This window comes from Sylvia atricapilla, chromosome 8, assembly GCF_009819655.1.
Source record: "Sylvia atricapilla isolate bSylAtr1 chromosome 8, bSylAtr1.pri, whole genome shotgun sequence".
NCBI classification, from domain to species: Eukaryota; Metazoa; Chordata; class Aves; order Passeriformes; family Sylviidae; genus Sylvia; species Sylvia atricapilla.
The window spans coordinates 2,496,868-2,516,987 of record NC_089147.1 but is presented as its reverse complement, the minus strand read 5'-3'; the positions used below and the strand labels follow the sequence as shown (position 1 = coordinate 2,516,987).

Genomic DNA, 20,120 nt, shown 5'->3' with positions numbered 1-20,120 from the left:
ATTTATTTTCTTGTGAGCTTTTAGAAAAGATTAGATTTTATAAGCTTTAAGTTTTATAGAGGAAAATAATTTGATCCCAGCAGACTGACTTGGTGTCAGCTCTGTGTCTTTGCCTCTGAGAGTGATACTTCAAATGAATTCCAAACACACTTTCCCTCAGCAAAGGCTCACTTTGGTGACACTTGTGTATTAAAATAATATTACAGTTTGAAAATAGGTATGGCAGCTGATCACACTGTATTTTAATTATTCAGGGCTTTTAAACACATGATTTACCATCAGTTTTGCTCTTCCAAAACAACAGGAACCGGGAAAATAGAGAAAAAGGATCCAAATTTATTTTCATATCTAAAAATTAGAGTCACTAAAAGCCCTCTCAGTGCTTTTAAATTGCTTGGGATGTTTCATACACATTTAGGGGATCCTAAAATTTAAAATTCCTCTCCAATTACTTCAGTTTCCAGTCAGGTGGGAGTCAGCTCCCAAATATTGAGGAAGAGATGTGTATGGAAGCCTTGGAAGGGGCTGAATTCATCCTGTGCTGATGGAAAGCAAAAAGGAGATTTCATTTTTCAATAATGTGAGATTTGGAGTTCTGTAATCACATGGAATTTTCTCCCTGCTCCATAAATCAATCTGGGTATATGAAATAGGAGGCTGACAATTGTATTACCAGCTGACCAGTTAAATTTAATTTTTTTTTTCATCCCCTTCCCTCTTTCTCCTTTGTGCCATGGAATTCAGGATATTATCTTTCTATAATTCCTGGGAACTTCAAGTGTACATTTTGTTTCTGTCTCTTATTAATTCAGGTAAATTCCATTAGCAGAGCAATGTCCATTTTTGTCCTTCTTGGTGCTTTTCCAACTTAGGCAAAAAAAAAGAAATAAAATGTTCCCATGCATCTGCACCATTTCAAGCTGATCTTTCATTTTAACATGAAGATAATGAAATGATTGATTGAAATTAAGGCAGAGAAATGAATGATGGGGTGACATTAGTCACTCTGAATTTAGCTAAAGTATTTACAGCACAGCAAAACAGAAAAATACCACGGCAAATCAAAGCCTTGTGCTCCTTCTACAGAGATGAAAGAAGTGCTGCATACCAAACTCAGGTTTTATGCTCATATTTTATGAACCCCTTGCTCTGAAAGATTGTTTTCAAAGATTAGTTTAATAATTCAAATCAATGTTGGGTTTTTTTTTTTCATTCTTTTCAGCCGAGCAGATCAAGATTAAAAAAAAAAATACACCAAAAAACAGGGAAAACAAATCAGGGGAATAATTTGAAGTTGCAGTGGAACTTGATAAAATTTTAAAATCAGCCAGGAGCAGAGTTATGAAATAAGAAAATGCCCTTTCTCCAAGGCCAGATTAATTGGGGATATCTTGAATGTAGCAAAATTCTGCCTCTGACAATAATTCATGGAGGTGTAAAATTCCGTGTCAGTCATCACCACCTTTCCCTGTGTCTGGCAAGGAGACACAGGGGGAGTTTGGGAGTTGGTAGAAGAAGGTGGAACAGAAATGGTAACCCAGTTGGAAGGTGCTTCCTGCACTGGATAAATGTTTAAAGATGAAGTGGTCTTGGACAAGGAGGCCAAATATCCTGACTCAGCCTCGTGTTGTTCTGTGGCAAAGCCATGGGGCATCCATGAATTTCAACTCCTGTAAAAGACTTAACAAACCTGTCCTTTGTCTTTTCCTTCTCCTTCTCCTCCTCCTCCTCATCCTCCTCCTCCTTATCCTCCTTATCCTCCTCCTCCTCTTTCTCCTCCTCTTCCTCTTTCTCCTCCTTCTCCTCCTTCTCCTTCTCCTTCTCCTCCTTATCCCCCTCTCTTCCTCCTCCTGCTTCTCCTTCTTCTCCTCCTCCTCTTCCTCCTTCTCCTCCTCCTCCTCCTTCTCCTTCTCCTTCTCCTTCTCCTTCTCCTTCTCCTTCTCCTTCTCCTTCTCCTTCTCCTTCTCCTTCTCCTTCTCCTTCTCCCTCTCCTTCTCCTCCTCCTCCTCCTTCTCCATTTTCCCCCTTCCCCTTCTCTCTCTCCCCACATTTTTTTTTCCCTTACAAACGGTGTCATTTACTTCCTGTTCTTTATTTTCCCCCCTGGAGCTGGCTGATCCCTGGGACAGGTCCCTCAGTGCATTTTCTGCCCATCAAATGGTCTCAGAGAGGTCTAGCAGCTCACACCCCTCATGTGCTTCACCATGAGGATTCCAGTTTCCAAAAAAACACAATCCATTTCCAGTGTCAGCAGTTCTTTATAATAAATGAGGCAAGTGATCACTTACCCCTCCAAAACAGGAGGGTCACAGTGTGGCCTGGTAATGATGAAGATTTAGAGATTAATTTACTTGTTCAGAGCAGGGAAACTTCCTGGTTTCATGTTTAATTTTTGTCAAGTGCAAATCCATACGGTTATAAATAAAAGCCGCTGGATTAAAAAAAAATAAAGTCATTATTCTTCTCTTTGTAGTCTATTAGGAGAAGCAGCTCTGTCCATTTTTATAGTGCCAAATCTCAGGGAATCATCTTGATAAGATTTCTCGAGTTTGTTCATCTGTAATTCATCTGTGTATTTATTATTCTCCTTTCTAATAAAGCTGCTCCTTCTGATTGCTGTGCAGTCTTATTAGAAAAATCTGTTTTTAATCAGTATTATGATTTAATTATGAATTATTAAGAAGAAGCCTCTTAGCTTGATTGCTGCAGAGAATATCTGAGTTAGAATCAGAGCACTGTGTGGGCTGAAACGGACCTGGAAGAGGAAATATTTTTCCTGAGCTGGAGGTAGAAAACTCTAATGGTTTGTCTGGGTAGCTGTGGGAATGAAAATGTCTCTCTTAAAACATTTCCAAAGGTCAGCTACACCTCCACACTAGGAACTAATTATATAATCCTGTGCTGGCATGGATATTTTGTGACAGAAGCCTTGAAGATAAATGATTATTTTCAGTTACAAAAGAGAATTAATTTAATTCTTTTCCTCTTCTGTTTTCTTCCCAGAGAAAATAAAATAATTTTTCTGAGGAGAACTATATAGCATCTAAAACTGTATGTTTTATTAATAAATAGTGCTCTGCAATATATATCTGTCCAAGGATGGAGCTCATTTGCAGCTTTAGAAAGAGCATTTATTAAAGAAAACATAAACTATTTTCCTCAGGATTTTATCCTCATGGAACTGGGGAAGGATTTGATATTAATAACCTGGTGTGAGACTCATCATTCATCAGTTTGGTGTTTTAAAGTACAGAATCTGCAGGGCTTCAGAATGGAATATCACAGGAGGGATAAGTCCAGTATGGGATTTCTGGGCAGAATTAGGGCTGAATTAAATTTAAAGGACTTTGCTTAACAGAGAAAAAAGGGAAATCCTGGAGAATAGGGGTTTAGATCCTGTCGTGCATCATAGTCAGGAAATGATGATGGTCACTGTGATCACCATCATAATTATTGTCATTGTTAATATTTCATTATTGTTGCTACTTATTATTGTTATTATTATTATGAGTGTTATGATTATAATTAGTGTTATAATTACTCTTGCTATTGCTCTGATGACTGATGTTATTATTACTGCATGAATTTCCCCGCTGAGGGAGCGTTGCCCCGCGCCTTCGCTGGGGAAGGGCTGGGCAGGCTGGAGCAGCCAAACTCTGCTTTCCAGATCCCATTCCTGGCTGAAGGCATCCGGATCCACGGGGAGAAGGTGACAGAGGCCCTGAGGCCGTTCCATGAGAGGATGGAGGCGTGCTTCAGGCAGCTCAAGGACAAGGTGGAGAAGCAATACGGGGCTCGTGCCATCGTAAGTTCCCTCTCAATTTCTCCTTCCTCCCTGGAATTCCCTTAAATGACAGCAACTCTCCATTCCCGTGTGATGATTCTGTTGATTAAAAACAAGCAATGTAGATGGTTGTTCCCAGTGATCATCAAATTATGGAATACTGAGCAGATGAGAGATGCTGAGGAAGCTTTGGTGCTTTCATTTCTGAGCACGGGAGCAATTTCCGAACTGCCCGAGTCTGTTCCTTGAAAGTCAAGATAATCCTTCAGTTCTGAAGGATTTGGGTTACAAAAATGAATTTAAAAACGGGCACTTAGCAGGATTCTTCCAGAGCTGAATGTCACCTTTCTCTGGGTGGAATTCCTTCAGGGAAGGGCTGTGCTGCTCTGTTGGTAGCATGTACTGTACCTACACTGACTGTAGGCAGGCAAGAAAACCACAGCTCCTACTTCATGAGTTCAGAAGGACTGAAATTTGTGCTTTTCTCATTCCAGCCACTTATTTTCAAGTTGCTGTTTCATCCTTAAGGGAAAGCCAAGATTTTCATGGTGTTTCCAGTGGAGGTTTGTTCTGCTTTTGAGCGTTGAGTGCGAAGGTCAGAACAAACAAAGCAAACAGCTTTTTAACTCAGGGTAGAATTGAGAATTCAGTCAAAAATACACGGATTTGGTGCAGTTATGAGATCATATTTTGCCTGGAGCAAAGGAGGCTCAGGGGCTCTGCACAAGTCCCTGCCAGGAGGGGACAGCCGGGGGGATTTGGGATCTGCTCCCAGGGCACAGGGACAGGAGCAGAGGGAATGGCCTCAGGCTGGGCCAGGGGAGCCTCAGGGTGGGCAGCAGCAGGAATTTCCCCAGGGAAAAGGCTGTTGAACACTGGAAGGGCCTGCCCAGGGGGGTCTGGAGTGCCCATCCCTGGAGGTGTCCAAGGAATGAGTGGGTGTGACACTTGTGACCTGGGCTGGCGACAAGGTGAGGACTGGGCACAGCTTGGACTCAGTCAACTTTTCCACCCTAAATAATTCTGGGATTCTGTCTACAGCAATGACATCTTTTTGTAATGGGGACACTGAGATCTTAGAGGGAACACTCCAGCCTTTATGGTATCCTTTAAGTGATGTTCTGTTTGTGGTCCTTCAGATCCCATCTTATGAAGTCATATATTCAAGGAAAAGTTCAAACAGTAATTTATTCCCAGGGAGAACAGAAGTAATTAGCATTAATGATAGCTCCATGTCAGTCACTTCAGTAATATCCATTAACATCATCAAGGAAATGTCTGGAAAGTGGTGTTATCTCTGTAATTTCACTCTACCCACCAGTAAGAGTTTTCAGGATTGATGGAGTTTTATCACTTCTGTCTTCCTTGTACAAGGCCAATTTACCAGCAGTTGACAGGGTGGAAAATATACCTGTAATTAAACAGCATGAGATTCTTATTTGTTGACTGCAAGAGTTCAATTATTTTATGCATATATCAGTTATTAATGACTAACAAAGCTTGCAGAAATATTCAGAACTCTGAAATTGTCTGAAACAAAACCAAAACTTTCATATATTTTCTTCTTAACCCGGTGTCACTCTGTAAATTGGCTCTCCTGATATTTTCCACATAAAGTTTCTCCTGGTAGGTTTTTACTTTGGGTTTTTATGAAATCCATTTCATTGAAATATATTGACAGGGTAGTCACAACAACAGTAGAGATGGATTAAAAAATTATATGTAAAAGGATTGTTTTTTAAAGACGAGATGTAAAAAAGCGTGGAAATACCATTGAAACAAAGGAATTCTTGGAATATGCTTAAAAATCACACATCTGCCTGTGAGGACCTAAATATTTGTTTCTAGTCCTTTGGAGGGGGGATTTCCTTTAGAAACTATTGCTAACACGGGGTGTTGATTGTTACTAATTTATTAACGATACTTAACCCAGAAGAAAATCCACGGAGCCTTCCCAGGTTCCCTTTGGCACGTGGCTGTGGGGATTTTTGGGGATTGAAGCAGTAAGATGTGGCGTTTCTCGGCTGCAGCTCTCCAGCCTGGATGACCGGCGGGGCAGCCGGCCGCGCTCCATGGTGCGCTCCTTCACCATGCCCTCCTCGTCCCGGCCCCTCTCCGTGGCCTCTGTGTCCTCCCTCTCCTCGGACAGCACCCCCTCCCGGCCCGGCTCCGATGGGTGAGTGAGGCATTCCAGCCAGGGATTGTCCCTAAGGCATCCCGGGGTTTGGGGGGGATCACCGTTCCCAGATCTCGGAGTTGGAAACGGCTGAGGTTGGAGAAGGGGAGATCCAGGGAGAGCTCTTCCAGCACCTAAAGGGGCTCCAGGAGAGCTGGAGAGGGGCTGGGGACAAGGGATGGGGGGACAGGACACAGGGAATGGCTTCAAATTGGAAAAAGGGAAAAATTAGATGGAATATTGGGCAGGAATTGGGAGAGTGGGGATGGAATTCCCAGAGCAGCTGTGGCTGCCCCTGGATCCCTGGCAGTGCCCAAGGCCAGGTTGGATGGGGCTTGGAGCACTCTGGGGTATTGAAAGGTCTCCCCACTCGTTAAACTAGATTAATTTTAAGGTCTCTTCCATCCCAAGCCATTCCCTGATTTTTTTAAGTGACAGCCTAATGACTGGCTAAAAATCCCCAACCTACAGGTGTTTGTCTCGAGATCTCTTGTTCTCTAACCTAGATAAATACAATGCTCTTTTTTTGCTCTCTAAGCATTCAAACACCACCAAAAAAAAACAAACCCCAAAGAGGAGGTTTTTGGAGCAGCACAGGTGTGTGAGTGCAGGAGGGAGGCTCTGCAGGCTGTGTGTGTCCCAGGAGCTCAGGGCAGGATTACCTGACTGCTCAATCACTGCTGCTCACTTCGGCTGCCAGAGGAAAAGCTGCTTATGGCAAGATTGTACTTCAAGACTTATCAAGATATTTCACATGAGAACTGGGAATTCTGTTGATAAGCCCTGTCTCACAGTCACATCCCTCAAAGAACAAAATAATCTGTTTGCTGTCTGGGCTTTCCATGCAGCCTCAGAAGTCCCTTCTCTCTCTTCCTCCCCTCAGGCACCCCTGTAATCCAGAAATGCAATATTTGACCAAGGCAGCAGGTTTTTTAAGCCTTCTGAAGGGCTGCTGATTTACAGGGATGTGCTAGAAACTCCTGTGAACCTTCAGAGGGGAGTTATTACCTGGCTAGAGACAAAAGGCATCGAATAAAATTAAATGCAGCACCTAAGGACCAACAGGATGCTTGCCTTGATTACAAAGAGCTTATTTAGTCATTGAGAGGAGCTGTGAACAGAGCACAGCTCAGCTCTCATTCCACTGCCTCTGGAATGTTTCCACACTTTGGTGTAAATGTGGGACAGAGAGAGCCTGAGTTTTGACTAATTCTAAACAATTAGTCTTGTTGGAACTTCGGCAGAACAACCAACCCAACTGAGGAACTTTGTTTTATCTCAAAAGAAGAATATAGATTCCTTCCCTGCCTCTTTCTGGCTTTCCCTTCAAAGTCTTTAGATGTAATTTATTTTCTCATTGGGCATTTTTTCCTTCAGGTTCAGCTCTCAGCTGTGTTGTGGTAGGTGTCATGTAGCAGTTTTTGAGGATCTGAGTCTCCTCAGTGTAATTTGACAGAGATCCCACCAAGATCACAGTGCAGCTCCTGCTCTGAGCCCAGGGCAAAACAGGAACACAGAACGAACAACTCTTGTCACTGAAAATAGCCCTCATTTGTTTGATCAGTGGAGGAGGAGAAGGAAAAATCATCAGATGTAAATAATATCATAAAAGACCTCAGTAATTCAAGGGGCTGTCAGATCATGGGGGTGGTCTGGCACTGCTCACCTGGCAGAAGTTCCCTGCTGTAGTTGGTGGAGTTTATGGTCAGTTCTCCTCTTGTCTTTCCATGTCTCTTCAAAATTAAACTTGAGAATAGAGATGAAGCTAAAAGACAATTAAACATGAAGCTAAAGGAGTGTCTTACCCAAATCCCCCAGTTTCTATTTAATGCCATTTCCAGCTCCTGCTCTGGAGCTCCTAAACAGCAAAGTCTCCAAGCAGACTTTGACACAGGACATGTTTTACAACTCCCAACTCTATGTGTAAATAAAACTGACTTTCACAAAGGGCCTTGGGTTTATTCCCTGCCTAAAATGGGACTTAGAAATATAAATGTGAGCACTTGCACTCCGTGGTTGGAAGTGGGAGAATCCCAGGGTCTGGTGGGATTTGTCAGGTCCTGGCAGTCCCAAAGTGCTTCCAGTTGGAGCACAAGTGTGCTGACCCATTTTAGCACAGATCCATTAATAATCCAAACAATTAATAGTCCTAATACAGTGCTTGGAAGGGAAGCAATTAATCACTGTCTGAAGGACAGAAATTCCTCTTGTAAATTTGCAGTTTTCCTCGCAGCCCAAAATACACAACTCAGGTACCAAAAAAGTCCTGGTGCTGGGGGAGCTGGGCTCTGCTCCGGGCTCCATCACTGAGGTTCTTTGTGCCCCTGGGCAAATGGTTGCCTTCCCTTTTCCGTGTCTGTAAAATGGGATTAATAAACTTGTGGGTTTGTTCCCAACCCGTGGGATTCAGGCTTTGGGAAATGGCTCAGGGGCTGTTGTTGCAGGTGCTGCTTTGAGCATCTTCCCATCAAATGAGCTGATGTAGAGTGAAAACAACAAAAAACAGCAATAATTTGGGATATTGCTGCTAATGGTGGGGATTAGGACAATGTCACTGCAAATTGTCTGAAATATGAACACTCTGGAATGTCACAGCAAAGATTTTGGCCTGTACCTGGATGCACCCCGTGGCATGGGAAATGTTTTTTTCCAGTGTTAACGAGTGTCCTTCTTTGGGAATTTTTGGATTGGTTTTGGTTTTGTTATATGATGGCTTGAGACAACCTTAAAATCTGCCAATGTGATTTTGTCTAGGTGTGATCTTAGTGGGCTTTTTTTCATTTATAATATAAAATAAATCATAAAAAACCTTGTCTTTGTCATTTCCATCCCTGGAAATGATGCCTCATCCCTGGGAGTGTCCAAGGAGTACCCTGGCATGGTGGAAGGTGTCCCTGCCCATGGCAGGGAGTGGCACTGGAATTTCCAGGTGCCACAACATGGAGAGTTGCAGTGCTGAGTGAGAAACCCCATTTTTTATATGAAATTCAGGAGTTTGTGCAGCCACAAACCAAAAATTTCACTGCAGAGCAGGGAAATGTGCAGCTCCTCTCCTCCAGCAGTTCTGCAGTAATTTTTATTATGAGACAATTATGATTGTTGTGACCTTCTGCCCCCTTCTTCTCCCTCTAATGAGTTTTCCTGGATTAGCAAAGCCTCATTAACTCAAGCGAGACTTTGGGAAATATGTAAATAAAAATTAGTTTTGAAAACAGCATTTTATTGATCTGAGCAACAACATTTCTCTTTAGGTTCGTGCTGGAGCCCCTCCTGCCAAAAAAGATGCATTCTAGGTCACAAGATAAATTGGACAAGGATGACCTAGATAAAGATAAAAAGGAAAAGAAGAAGGAGAAGAGGAACAGCAAGCATCAAGAGATATTTGATAAAGAATTTAAATCTACTGATATTTCTCTGCAGCAGGCTGAAGCAGTGATCCTTTCAGAAACGGTAACTTTATTAGCAAGGAAAGCTTTATCTAATTCTGAGCCGTGTTCTCTCTCTTTGGAAATCCAAATGTTGATTTTTTTTTACCATTTAGTCCCTTTGTAGACCAGGAATTACTCTGAGGGGATATACCACAGTGTTAATATACATGCTAATGAGTCAAAAATACAGATTCGATTTCCAGTGGGGAAAAGATCCTCTGAAAAATCTTCACCCAAAGCTCTGTGTGACTATTTGATAAAGGACCAGATGGCCCAACGTGGCTGAAATAAATGCTGCCATCCCAGCAGCCTTTGGAATTGCTGGTTCCCAGTAGCTGGGGATGGATTTGCCCCTGTTTCAGCTGCAGGACAATGTTTGGTGGGATACTCCAAGGTCATTCTGTCGGCGGTTGCGTGTCCTTGAAGGGCTGTTTGGAGCAGAAAATCCTGAGCAGTTCCTGTGTGTAAGGATATTAAAACCAGGGCATATCTCCCTTAAACCCTCTCTTCTTGGCTTAGCTTTAATTCACTGGAACTGTCCTCGAGGCTTAGGTAACCCGAGAAGTTGGAGCTGGGAAATTGAAAGCAGGGATGTCTAAAGCTGGAGCAGGGAGAGCGTGAACTGATTGTGACCTCCAAATCTCTGCCTGGACACCTGTTTGGAGGCCAAGAGTTTAAAATTGCCTCCCAGAAATAAATGGAATGTTCTTTTCAAGATCTGCACAAGTACTTGCAGGGCAAGTTTTGCACTCAGCAGAGTCTCGTTGGTGCTGTGTCACTGATACTGGACTATGAAATGGATCTCTCACCTCTGATAATTGGATCCTTTAATTCTTTGTCTTTGGTATTAATAGGAAGATGTTATTTAAATGTTCAGCCACACTTCCTCTGTTTTCTGGATTTTGCTCTCCTTTTCCACCCAGAGATGAGTTCATCTCTCACACGTGTCTTGAGACATGCTGAAAAATCAGAGTTCTTGTGTTTGATGTGTCCAGTCAGAAACTCCAATAAAATCCCATCTGGGTGTCTCAGGCTTTTCACCTTTGAAACCAATGAGTTTTTCCATTGGCTTCAGTAAATTTTGCATGAGCCTCGGTTTGATTAAATGGAGATTCTTCCTGCCAGGGCCAGCCAGGTGAGCATCATTTTGCACAGATCTCCACCTCTCATGATTTTGCTGCCTTGCAGCAGATGTGTTCTGACTGATTGAGGACTGGGATCACCTTGGCAGGACTTCCACTGGCATCTCTCAGATCCCAAATGGAGCAGCAGAGCTTGTGGGATGTCACAGAAGCAGCAAATTGTATTTCAGGGGAGTTGAATCAGTTGGAACATTTGGGAGAAATCCAGGGATGTCAGGGAGCCAGCTGCTGTCACCACGAGGTCACTGTCAGCTCTCAGAGACCTTGGACATTGGAAAAGCTTGTTTATGACTGGAAAAATGCAAATTCTAGCTGGAAAGGAGAACGGGATAAACCCCTCAGGGCATGTTCCCATTTGGCATCTGAGGAGCACCAATCAGCAAAGCCCAACATGGTTTGACACAAGTTTTTCCAGTCTCCCCAGTCAGGAGCTTTCAGTGGCTGACTGGTGTGAGCAGTATTCCCTGGTTCTGGAGAGGGAGGGAGATTAAATGTCAGAACTGGTTACTTACAGTTACTCTGAGCTTCTTCAAGTCCACAGATCAATAATATGAAAAGGAGTTTGCTGTTGAGAGAAAAACTCGTCCCTTTTCAGCCTCTGCAGAAGCCCTGATGAGCTCCAGGACGACAGAGTCGATTTGGAACGTTTGGTGTCAGTGGGGTTCATTTTTAGGTGAAGCAGAAGAAACTCTTTTGAGATCAGTTTACACGAGTGCTCGCCCAATTCCCACCGCTGTCTTCTGGAATTTTGAACAGATAATATCAAGGATGAGTTTAAAGATAAAAATTGTCTTAAAATTTTTGCGTGCTGGAGGCATCCCCTGTTAAGGATATGAAGGGAAATTTGGCAGGAATTCAGCTTTTCCAGTGCTCAGCATTCGTGTGCAAGTTCCCTTTTTAAGCTGAAATTGCTCCCAAAGCACTTTTGCCACTGTGCTTTATGAAGAAAAAGACATCTTGTTTTTTTTCCTGCATTAAGAACTTGGAAGAAAAACGTTTGCTGGATTTAAAATGGAGAGGGGAAAAAAATTAAGGATTGGGCGTTTTAAAAAAAACACCCGACAGTTTGGGAGCACAGATTTGACTAGAAATGGAAATTAAACTTTAAAAAGTTTCTAAAGTGACATTTTAGTAATTAATACTTTTAGTTACTAAATTTTTTATTATAGATACTGGGTTCATTCTACTGAGAATTTTACAGCTCATTGTGCTGTCACTCATTCAATTAAAACACTGCAGTTATTTGGTGAATTTTTTAACAGATTCTTAGTTCTGACTTCTGAAATATTTGGGGGTTTTGCAACAGAAGACAAAGTTCCAGAGAATGTCAAGTGGGAGAAGTGCCAGTGGCCATCCCCATCTCTGCAGAGCTCCTGCTGCTCTTCCCAGCAATGATGTTGTCTAAAGAAATGAATGTTTCCAGTCTTTTATGGCATCTTCTTTTGTCCAATCAAGTGAATCACCGTGGAACAACACGGGGAAATTCTGAAACTGCAGAATTATTTCGTGGAACTTTCAGATTTGCATGGAAAAGGAGCATTCAGAGGCTGTTTAACTGCATAATTTAAATACTCTTCCTCAAATTTTGCTGCACTCGCCATGAATTTATTGACTGATCAAAGCCCAGGCCCTTAATTACATAAAACAACAAAGATAAATGAAGCACTTGAGTATGTGAAGATGATCAGGAATATCTTCATCGTATCACAGAGATTTATTATCTCCTTTAAAGCATCACATCAGCTTCTTCAACACAAATTGTCCTTGTTAGTGCTTTGATGCCAGGAGCTGAGAGCAAGCCCAGCTCTGAGGCCAGGTAGTTAGCAGAGCCCTGGAAGGCTGCTGCTGGAAATCAGAAGAACAGGCTGTGTTTTATTGATTTGGTGGTGCCTGACATCACTCACCATTGATCTGTCCTTCGTTAGACCAGGAGAAATTAGCGATGGCTTCGTTATAGATTGGTGGCCTCCCAAGAGCTCATATTCCTCGGCAGATCTGTGATTTATGTGGGGCTTGCAGAGGAGGCCCAGGATTGTCAATCACAGGAGGAGTTCATATTTACTTCAGTAAATTCAGAGTGGGGTAGCTTGGGGACCTGCCTCCAGTTGGCTTTTCTCTTATTCTGGTGGGGTTCCCTCACCAATTAACGTGTTTTCCTTAGTTGCTTTTTTAAAATTATCTTATCTTAGATATTTTTTTATAATTATATTATATCTTTTATAATTATATAATATATAATTATAGTTATATAATTATAATTGTTATATAATTGTTACCTGAAAAAAGTGATTACTTTGCTGATCCTTTCTACTAAAAATACAATTTAAAGGATGTGGAAAGCAGAAACCTTTGGAAAACCTAAATATCAAATCCTACAGATTTGATTTTCAGTATAAAAAAAAATAATTCTTAGAAGTCACCCTGAGGTCTTGATGAACTTTCCAAAACCAGGTCTATATTTCTTGGTCATTCATTTGTTGTAGAAGGGTCTCCCGGGCACAACCTTTGATGCAAAGCCTTTTAGGGTTTGTTTTCTGAAAATTTCAGATTTCTCCTTCCCAACATACTTCATAAAAACCCCAACATTGGGAAATTACTAAATCCTTTGAAAAAGCCTGAATTGCTGCTGGCACTTTCTATTTTAGCCCAGTGCAGCACCTTGGAGTAGTTCCCCTCTTAACTTCAGGCTGCTGCTCCATTTTCTGGGATCTGTTTGAAATTCATTTTTTTTCTCTGTGATTCCTGTTACCGTGGGAGTGGTGAACGGGGAAATCAGTAGAACTCGGAATTAAACTCAATAAAAAGAATTGCCTTAACTAAAGCATGAGTTGCCCATCAGATTACAAATATCTTTTGAGGGTTCCTGATGGAAAATTTGAATGGAATATGAAGCAGCCAGAGGGAAAAAAAAAAAAAAAAAAAAAAAAAAAAAAAAAAAAAAAAAAAAAAAAAAAAAAAGAGAGAGAGAGAGAGAGAGATATTTCAGTGAATTAAATATAAGCACTGTGAGGAGCCACCAAGAAAGTGAAGAAAGTGTTTCTGGACAGATGATGTCTTCATCAGGAGAGAGTCAAACCTGCAAATTAAGGAGAGAAATTTTAACAGGAAAGTAAGGAAGGTAGATCTGTGTGTGGAAAAATAAAGATTTAGAGTGCTGTATAATGTGGTATGAGACTTCCTCAGGTGTTACCAAGCAAGTGTTTGGGGAATTCACCAAACAAACCAGGCCAGGCTGTGAGGAGCTGTGATTCCCTGGGAGAAGGGAAGACCCTGGAGCTGGGAATCAGCAATATTGGCTGTTAGCACTGCCCTCGTCCTGTTGAGCATCAAACCATGGCATTTCCAGCTCTGACACTTGTTTCTCTGCATTCCTTGCCCATCTCTGAGGGGTTTTTATTGTGTTTTTTGTCAGAGCTGGGATTAAATGCTCAAGAGGTGCAGTTCATGTTCGGAATCAGGTGTTTATTAATTCTCATCTACATTACAGTCTCACAGGTTGTGAGTTCTACCTAACAATGTGAAAAATGGCTCTATCTCTTTACAAGGTCTTTTGAACACAAACTGTCCAATTATGAAATGACACTGAAATTATTTTTACTTTTAACCCAATAACCAGCCACCCGTGGCCCGCATTGCGGATTTTTGTACCCAATTACAAAACACCACCCAGAGCCATGGAGGAGAAGGTGAAAAAGAACTTAGCCTCTGCCCTAAAACCTCCATCTTATTTTATATATCTATCACTATATTCTAAACCCTTAAACTCTGAGTTTCCCACCCTGTGATATCCCACACTTCTATTCAAACCACACACCCACAATCCCAGTGCTGTCACTCAGTTTTGGGAGCCTTGGCAGCCTCAGGAGGAATGCAGTGTTTGCTTGGGGGTCAGCACAGAAAGTCTGAAATTCTCAGAGTTCCAACATGGAGCAGTGTATCTGAATAACTTAGACCATTCCCTGCACCAGCCAAACTGTCTGTAGATAAGAAGACACCTGCAGTCTTGTTTTTCAGAGTTCTCAGGGATTGGTCAAGGCTACGGGAACAACAACGGGCCTAAAAATAATGAGGGAGAGCCTGGGAAAGTGTCTACAAGAAATGCCAAACTTAGATACAAGACACACAACGTGGTGATGGACACTTGAGCAATTGGGTGCCCTGAAAGATGTGTGCCTGATGACTTAGCCAATTGAGAGACCCCTGTACGTGTCGTGCTAGGAATTATACCTGTGTCTTTGTGTAAACATGAAATGGATTTCTGTCGGAGTCACGTTGATTGTGTCAGTGTCCCGTTTCCCCAACGCTGTGTGGTTTGTCCCCAGATCAGCCCTCTGAGGCCGCAGAGACCCAAGAGCCAGGTGCTGAACGTCATGTCCAGCGAGCGGCGCTTCTCCGTGTCCCCGGCGCCGCCCAGCGCCCAGCTCACACCGCCCCCCGTCACCCCTCGTGCCAAACTGGCCTTTGGCATCCAGCCCAGTAAGTCTTCCCTGTGAAATAAACCCCTTCTCAGCCTGGGAAATGCTTTTCCTGAGCCTTTCCTCACGCCTTGGTTTGAGTCGCCGGGTCGCCAGGTGATGCGGGTTAACGCGCGGTCGGAGGGATGAACCACCTGTAAATGTGTCAGTCTCTGGGGGCTCAGCCTTTGCAGAGAAATGGCTGTAATTAATTTGGGCCAGACTGCTCTTCAGAGGTGTTTCGCAAAGCAAAAGGTTTAATAAAGAAAAAAAAAAATCAAAATAACCAAAGTTACGGAAAACAAAAGATAAGCCACGCACTGGCATCGGAGAAAACCTCTGACACCCTGATAGAAACACTCCAAAGTAAAATTTACTTCCTTAGTGCCTCTCCCTAAATACTGGCTGTTCCAGGAGGGATAACCTGCCTTGCAGCCAGTAAGGTCACCAAGGGGCTTTGAGTTACACTCAGCCCAATCCATGCCCCTGAGCTAATCTCTGTCAGCAGGGAGTGGAAATTTCTGGGTTCTTTACCTTAAGGGGTGACTCTCAAACTTTTCTCTATATGGGAAACACTTGCTGGGTGTGGGAAATGCATCCCTACAGCCAGGGTGTTTCTTGCACCGGGTATTACTGAACCTCTTGCCTTTGCCAGCAAAAATTAATTCAGTGTTTTACCAAAGCAAGCGAAATCCTTGCACTGAAACAGTTTTCTTTTCAAGTAATCATTAACAATTAATTAGGTGTAGAGTAACAGTCAAAAATTCATGTTGTACTTAATCCCATATTGAGTGTTTTGGAGCATAAAGGCTTAAAAAGCAATATTTTTTTGTAATTGTACATTTAAAAAACTTCTCTTTGATACGTTGGGAGTACAAGCCAGAAGGGAAAATAAAGGTTGGGGCTTTTTGAAGTAGTTTTTGTTTGACATTGACATCTATCACTCAGTTTTTTCTGTAAAATATCATCTGTTTGCTTCAGTCTGCAGCAAGCCCTATTGCAGAACTGGGTGTAATCCAACACCTATTTCTTTTCCCAGTGCTCTTTCCCAAAACCTCTTATTCAGAGTTTGCAGCTGCCAGCAGGTGACAAAAATATCAAAAAAAAAAAGATCTTTTTGATACGTGTACTCAAATCCTACTCCAGTGGTCAAGAGTTCAGTGTTAGTAAGGAGAAGAGATGATTTAGTCTTCAGAAAAAAATCTCTTTCCATCAAGGTCATTGCTTTATTTACTGGTTTTGGTACTTTAAAACTTTTTCTCCTAAATAGCCAGACAGCCCAAGCAAATATTTTGATTATAATGAACTCGTAACTCTCACTTTCTTTACAATTTTATAGCCAAAAAACTACCAGTATGCTAAAAGCTGGGAATACAGAGAACTAGACGATATATACTCCTGCAAAAGATATTTTAATTGGATTTTTTTTTGTTCATATGTACATTTTATTAACACTTAATTTGATTTCTCTGTTTAAAAAACTGTCTGAAGTTACCAGGTATTTCTGAGAATATTTTTGTGCTAGAGATTGGGTGGGTGTTACATAAAAAAGGATCAGCTTATTGCACCGGTCCTGAACCATTTCAGGAATTACAGTGATAAATTTTTTTAGGAATTCCGAGGATAAAGAAGTTCCTTCAGAGCCCAGATTGGCTAAAAGCACAGTTAATGTGTTGCTAAGCAATCCTGGCTGACTGTTAGCTGGTACTTTAGGAGCAGGGAGTATAAAATGTGATCATTAGGGCAAGATGAGAAAAGGGTCCCTTAACTGATCCTTTGCCAGCTCCAAGATCTTGCCAGTGGCAGATGTCGAGCAAGGAATAAATACTCAGAGCACACTCATCTGGTGAACACCTGGAATAATGAATTTCACTGAATAATGGGAGACATTTGGGGTGATTCTGTGTGTAGTGACCAGCTTTGGGGGGGTTTAGTTCAGCGAGGGAAATGAACAGCTCTGCAGCAAATAGATTTTCTTGGGACAACACTGAGAATTCCTGAAGCTTTTGCTCAATACCTGTCTCTGCTGCAGAGCAGATATTCCCTGGATTTCACTGAACTCTGGGAAAGACCAGAGACGTGGGCAAATCGTTGTTTTTCAGGATGGAATCTCGTTGTTGCACTGAACAGTTGCCAGATAAATGCAAACACGTTGCTGGGGTGTGTTTTATGAGCTCTTCCCGTGGGTGGAAATGCTCTGCCCACGTTTGCAGGGATTTATTGATGCCTTCATCAGGAGGAGGTTGGGAAGGTGCCACGGACAGGCTGCAGGAAATTCCAGCTGGAGCAGGGAAATGTAGGGAAATGTAAGGAAAGGGGAAGAAGCAGAGAGGACACAACTGCATGGACAATTGATTCCATCCAAGTCCTTCAAGCAGAGTTGCCTCCACACCTTGTTTCCTCTCCAGCTCTGCTGAAAACATTCCTCAGATGAGTCCTGAAAACCTGCCTTTCCATGGATCTTCCAAGGATTTGGTAAAAGAAACGGGATTTGGGTTATCCCTAACAAAATAGGTCTCACCATCCTCTGGGGAGCACCTTGGCTTAAATGAAGTTAAAAGTTTTATCATGGAAGAAGTTAAATCTTGTGAGTTAAAATATCGTGTAGAATGCAAAGATGAAGTGTTCAGGGGGGTGACAGTTACTTTAATTTTGGGAAATTGTGTGTTATTCCACTCAGTTTCCCAAGGAATGTTTGCAAAGAGACCTAAAAACACAGATTTCTTCTAGTAAACATGGAAAGGGTTCTCTTTCCAAAGCAGGATTCAAGGTTTTGCTAAAGCTCTAACTAAACACATGAAAGAAAAATGTCATTTCCCTGTATTATCCTAAACTGCATGGAAAAACCAACCAAAAACCAAATCCAGATATAAATATATTTAGCTAAGATACAGATGTTAAGTAGTGGGGGAGATGTGCAGGACCTGTGCCAAGGAGTTGTTTTGTGTCATTAAAGATCTCAGGTTCCTGAGTTCTTTAGAATGGACGGAGAATTCATCCAGAATGGACAGGGAAGTTCATTCCCAGCATCAGTCTTTAGGTACAAAATGCACAATGGGGTTTTCCAGCTGCAGTTTTAATCCCATGAGCTGAGCAGAAGGAGATTCTCTTGGAGATCCAGGAAGGAAACTCCTGGGAATGTCTGGGGAATGGAGAGGTCCTCTCTGTGGAAAGGGAAGGATAAAAAACAAGAGCAATGGAAAAAGCAGTGAGAAATTCAGGTCCTGGTGGACAAATGTTTTTCAGCCTAATGGAGAGGAAGCCACTGAAAATGTGGAGTCCCAGGATGGAAAATAACCTTTTTTCAGTGAAGTCAAGAGTTCAGGTGGAAAGATGAGGAGTAAAATTGAAGTTTTCAGTGACAAATCAATAGAGCCATCTTAGAGTTAAATCGTGTTGTGAGAGGCCATGTTAGACAACAACAAAATCACATTTTTAATAAAATATTGGTATGAGCTTTGCAATAAAAACATCTGCATAAATAAGTCCTCTCTTGTTTCACCAATCACCCCAGTAAAATAAAATTCACTTTTTTATTCCCTTTTCCTAAATAAAATTCCCTCCTTTCTTAAAAAAATAAAAAAAATCATTTCAGTTTCTCATCTCGTAGAGATCACAGTGAGTTTTATTAAAATGACTTGAATTAAAATGGCTGAATTACCCTGAAATACACCGTGGGGGGATTTCTCCCCAAAAACCTATGTATCACTCAGGCCTCAATAAACTTTATTGTCCCTCAGGCTATTTGCCTCTCCACCACATACCTGAGAGGATTTATCTGCTAAGAAAAGGGAATTTTCTACCCAGCAAACAGAAATAATAAATGTTTGGTACTTTCTCGTGCGTGATTTTATTTACTCAACAGCTAATGGCTGCTCATCTGTTATAGTTACCTGGAGCCTGAAAGTTTTGGAGAGAGATGTACTTAATTCCAGGCTTTCATTTGTGCATTTTATTAACAGGGAGCTTTTATTTTACTGGGAGAAAGTCAATAAAACTTAGCTAGATTATATTTCCTTCGTGCACTTTGCAAAACTTTTTATTGCGTTCTAATGTCCAAGGCGAGCTTGAAGGTGGGAAAATTACATTTGCTAAGCTATGAATATTTTGGTGGGAAATGCGAAACAAAAATTGTGTTTTATTAAAACCGGGGGGTTGTTCAAAGTATTTTGAGGGTATTTTAAAGTGAATCCAAGGCCAGGTTGGAGAGGGCTTGGAGCAGCCTGGGGTAGTGGAAGGTGTTGCTGCCCAAGGATGGTCCATGAGGTCCCTTCCAACCCAAAGCACTGTGGAATTGCAGGATTCAGCTGGTGGCAGAGTTAACGCCGGGTTGTTTTTTGCAGATCTGGAGCTCAATGGGATGTCCAGCTCTGAAAACCCCGACGTTCCCCCTCCTCTGCCCCTCAAAGGAAGCACGGCTGACTACGGGAACCTCCTGGAGAGCCAGGACTTGATCAGCCCCACCACGTCCCCCCCTGCCCACCAACGGGTGAGTGCCCAGTGAACCCTCCTGCAGCTCTTTGTTCCTCCCTGAGCCATCCCAGGGGAGCTGGGATACTGCTCCTGCATCCTTCAGCTGATCCATGGTGTCGTGTTCTCGAGGATCCACCCAAGGGAATGTTGGATTCCTTCTGGGGAGCTGCGAGCCAGATGTTGGCAGCTCTGTTGGGCAGGGAGCTTTAACCAGCAGGAGCAGCAAATTGGATTTAAAGCCTTTCAGTCCTGTGTCAGGGAAGGAAATAAAACATGGAGCTGCCACCTTGCCTTCCTGCAGCTCCAGCGTTCAGTCACCACTCATTTATTTTCCTTGAGGCAAACTCGTGTCCCCTTTGAGGCAAGGAGCTCAGGAACTCTTCATCATCAACAGGGTTTGCAGCTTTCTGAGGAAAATTCGCTTTTTCATCTTTGTTTCCTGTAGCTGGAAGCTTTTAAAAATAATGTGGTTCTTTTTGTTTAAAGCAGCGCTTTTGAGAAATGCCTTTTATTTTCTTTATGGGAAAAAAAAATACATTTTGAGGGGTGTAGAGGGTTGATCCTGGCTGGTGCCCACCAAAGATGCTGCATCACTCCCCTCCTCAGCTGGGCAGGGAGAGAAAAATATAATGAAAGTCTCATGGGTTGAGATAAGGACAGGGA

The 20,120-nt window shown here is 42.3% G+C and overlaps 1 protein-coding gene and 1 long non-coding RNA gene across 3 annotated transcripts in view; one reads left to right on the top strand and one right to left on the bottom strand.

Moving 5' to 3' along the window:
- Positions 1-20,120, bottom strand: part of LOC136363954 (uncharacterized) — a 465,017-nt gene that overhangs the window by 397,120 nt on the left and 47,777 nt on the right. The window lies entirely within an intron of this gene.
- The window catches only part of DOCK1 (dedicator of cytokinesis 1), a 269,993-nt gene that overhangs the window by 238,366 nt on the left and 11,507 nt on the right, over positions 1-20,120 (top strand). For both annotated transcript variants that reach the window (XM_066323421.1, XM_066323420.1), the window contains exons 47-51: positions 3,668-3,805; positions 5,815-5,960; positions 9,212-9,410; positions 14,853-15,006; positions 19,328-19,473. In XM_066323421.1, coding sequence (XP_066179518.1) covers positions 3,668-3,805; positions 5,815-5,960; positions 9,212-9,410; positions 14,853-15,006; positions 19,328-19,473 — 783 coding nt within the window. The remainder of the gene's footprint in view (positions 1-3,667; positions 3,806-5,814; positions 5,961-9,211; positions 9,411-14,852; positions 15,007-19,327; positions 19,474-20,120) is intronic.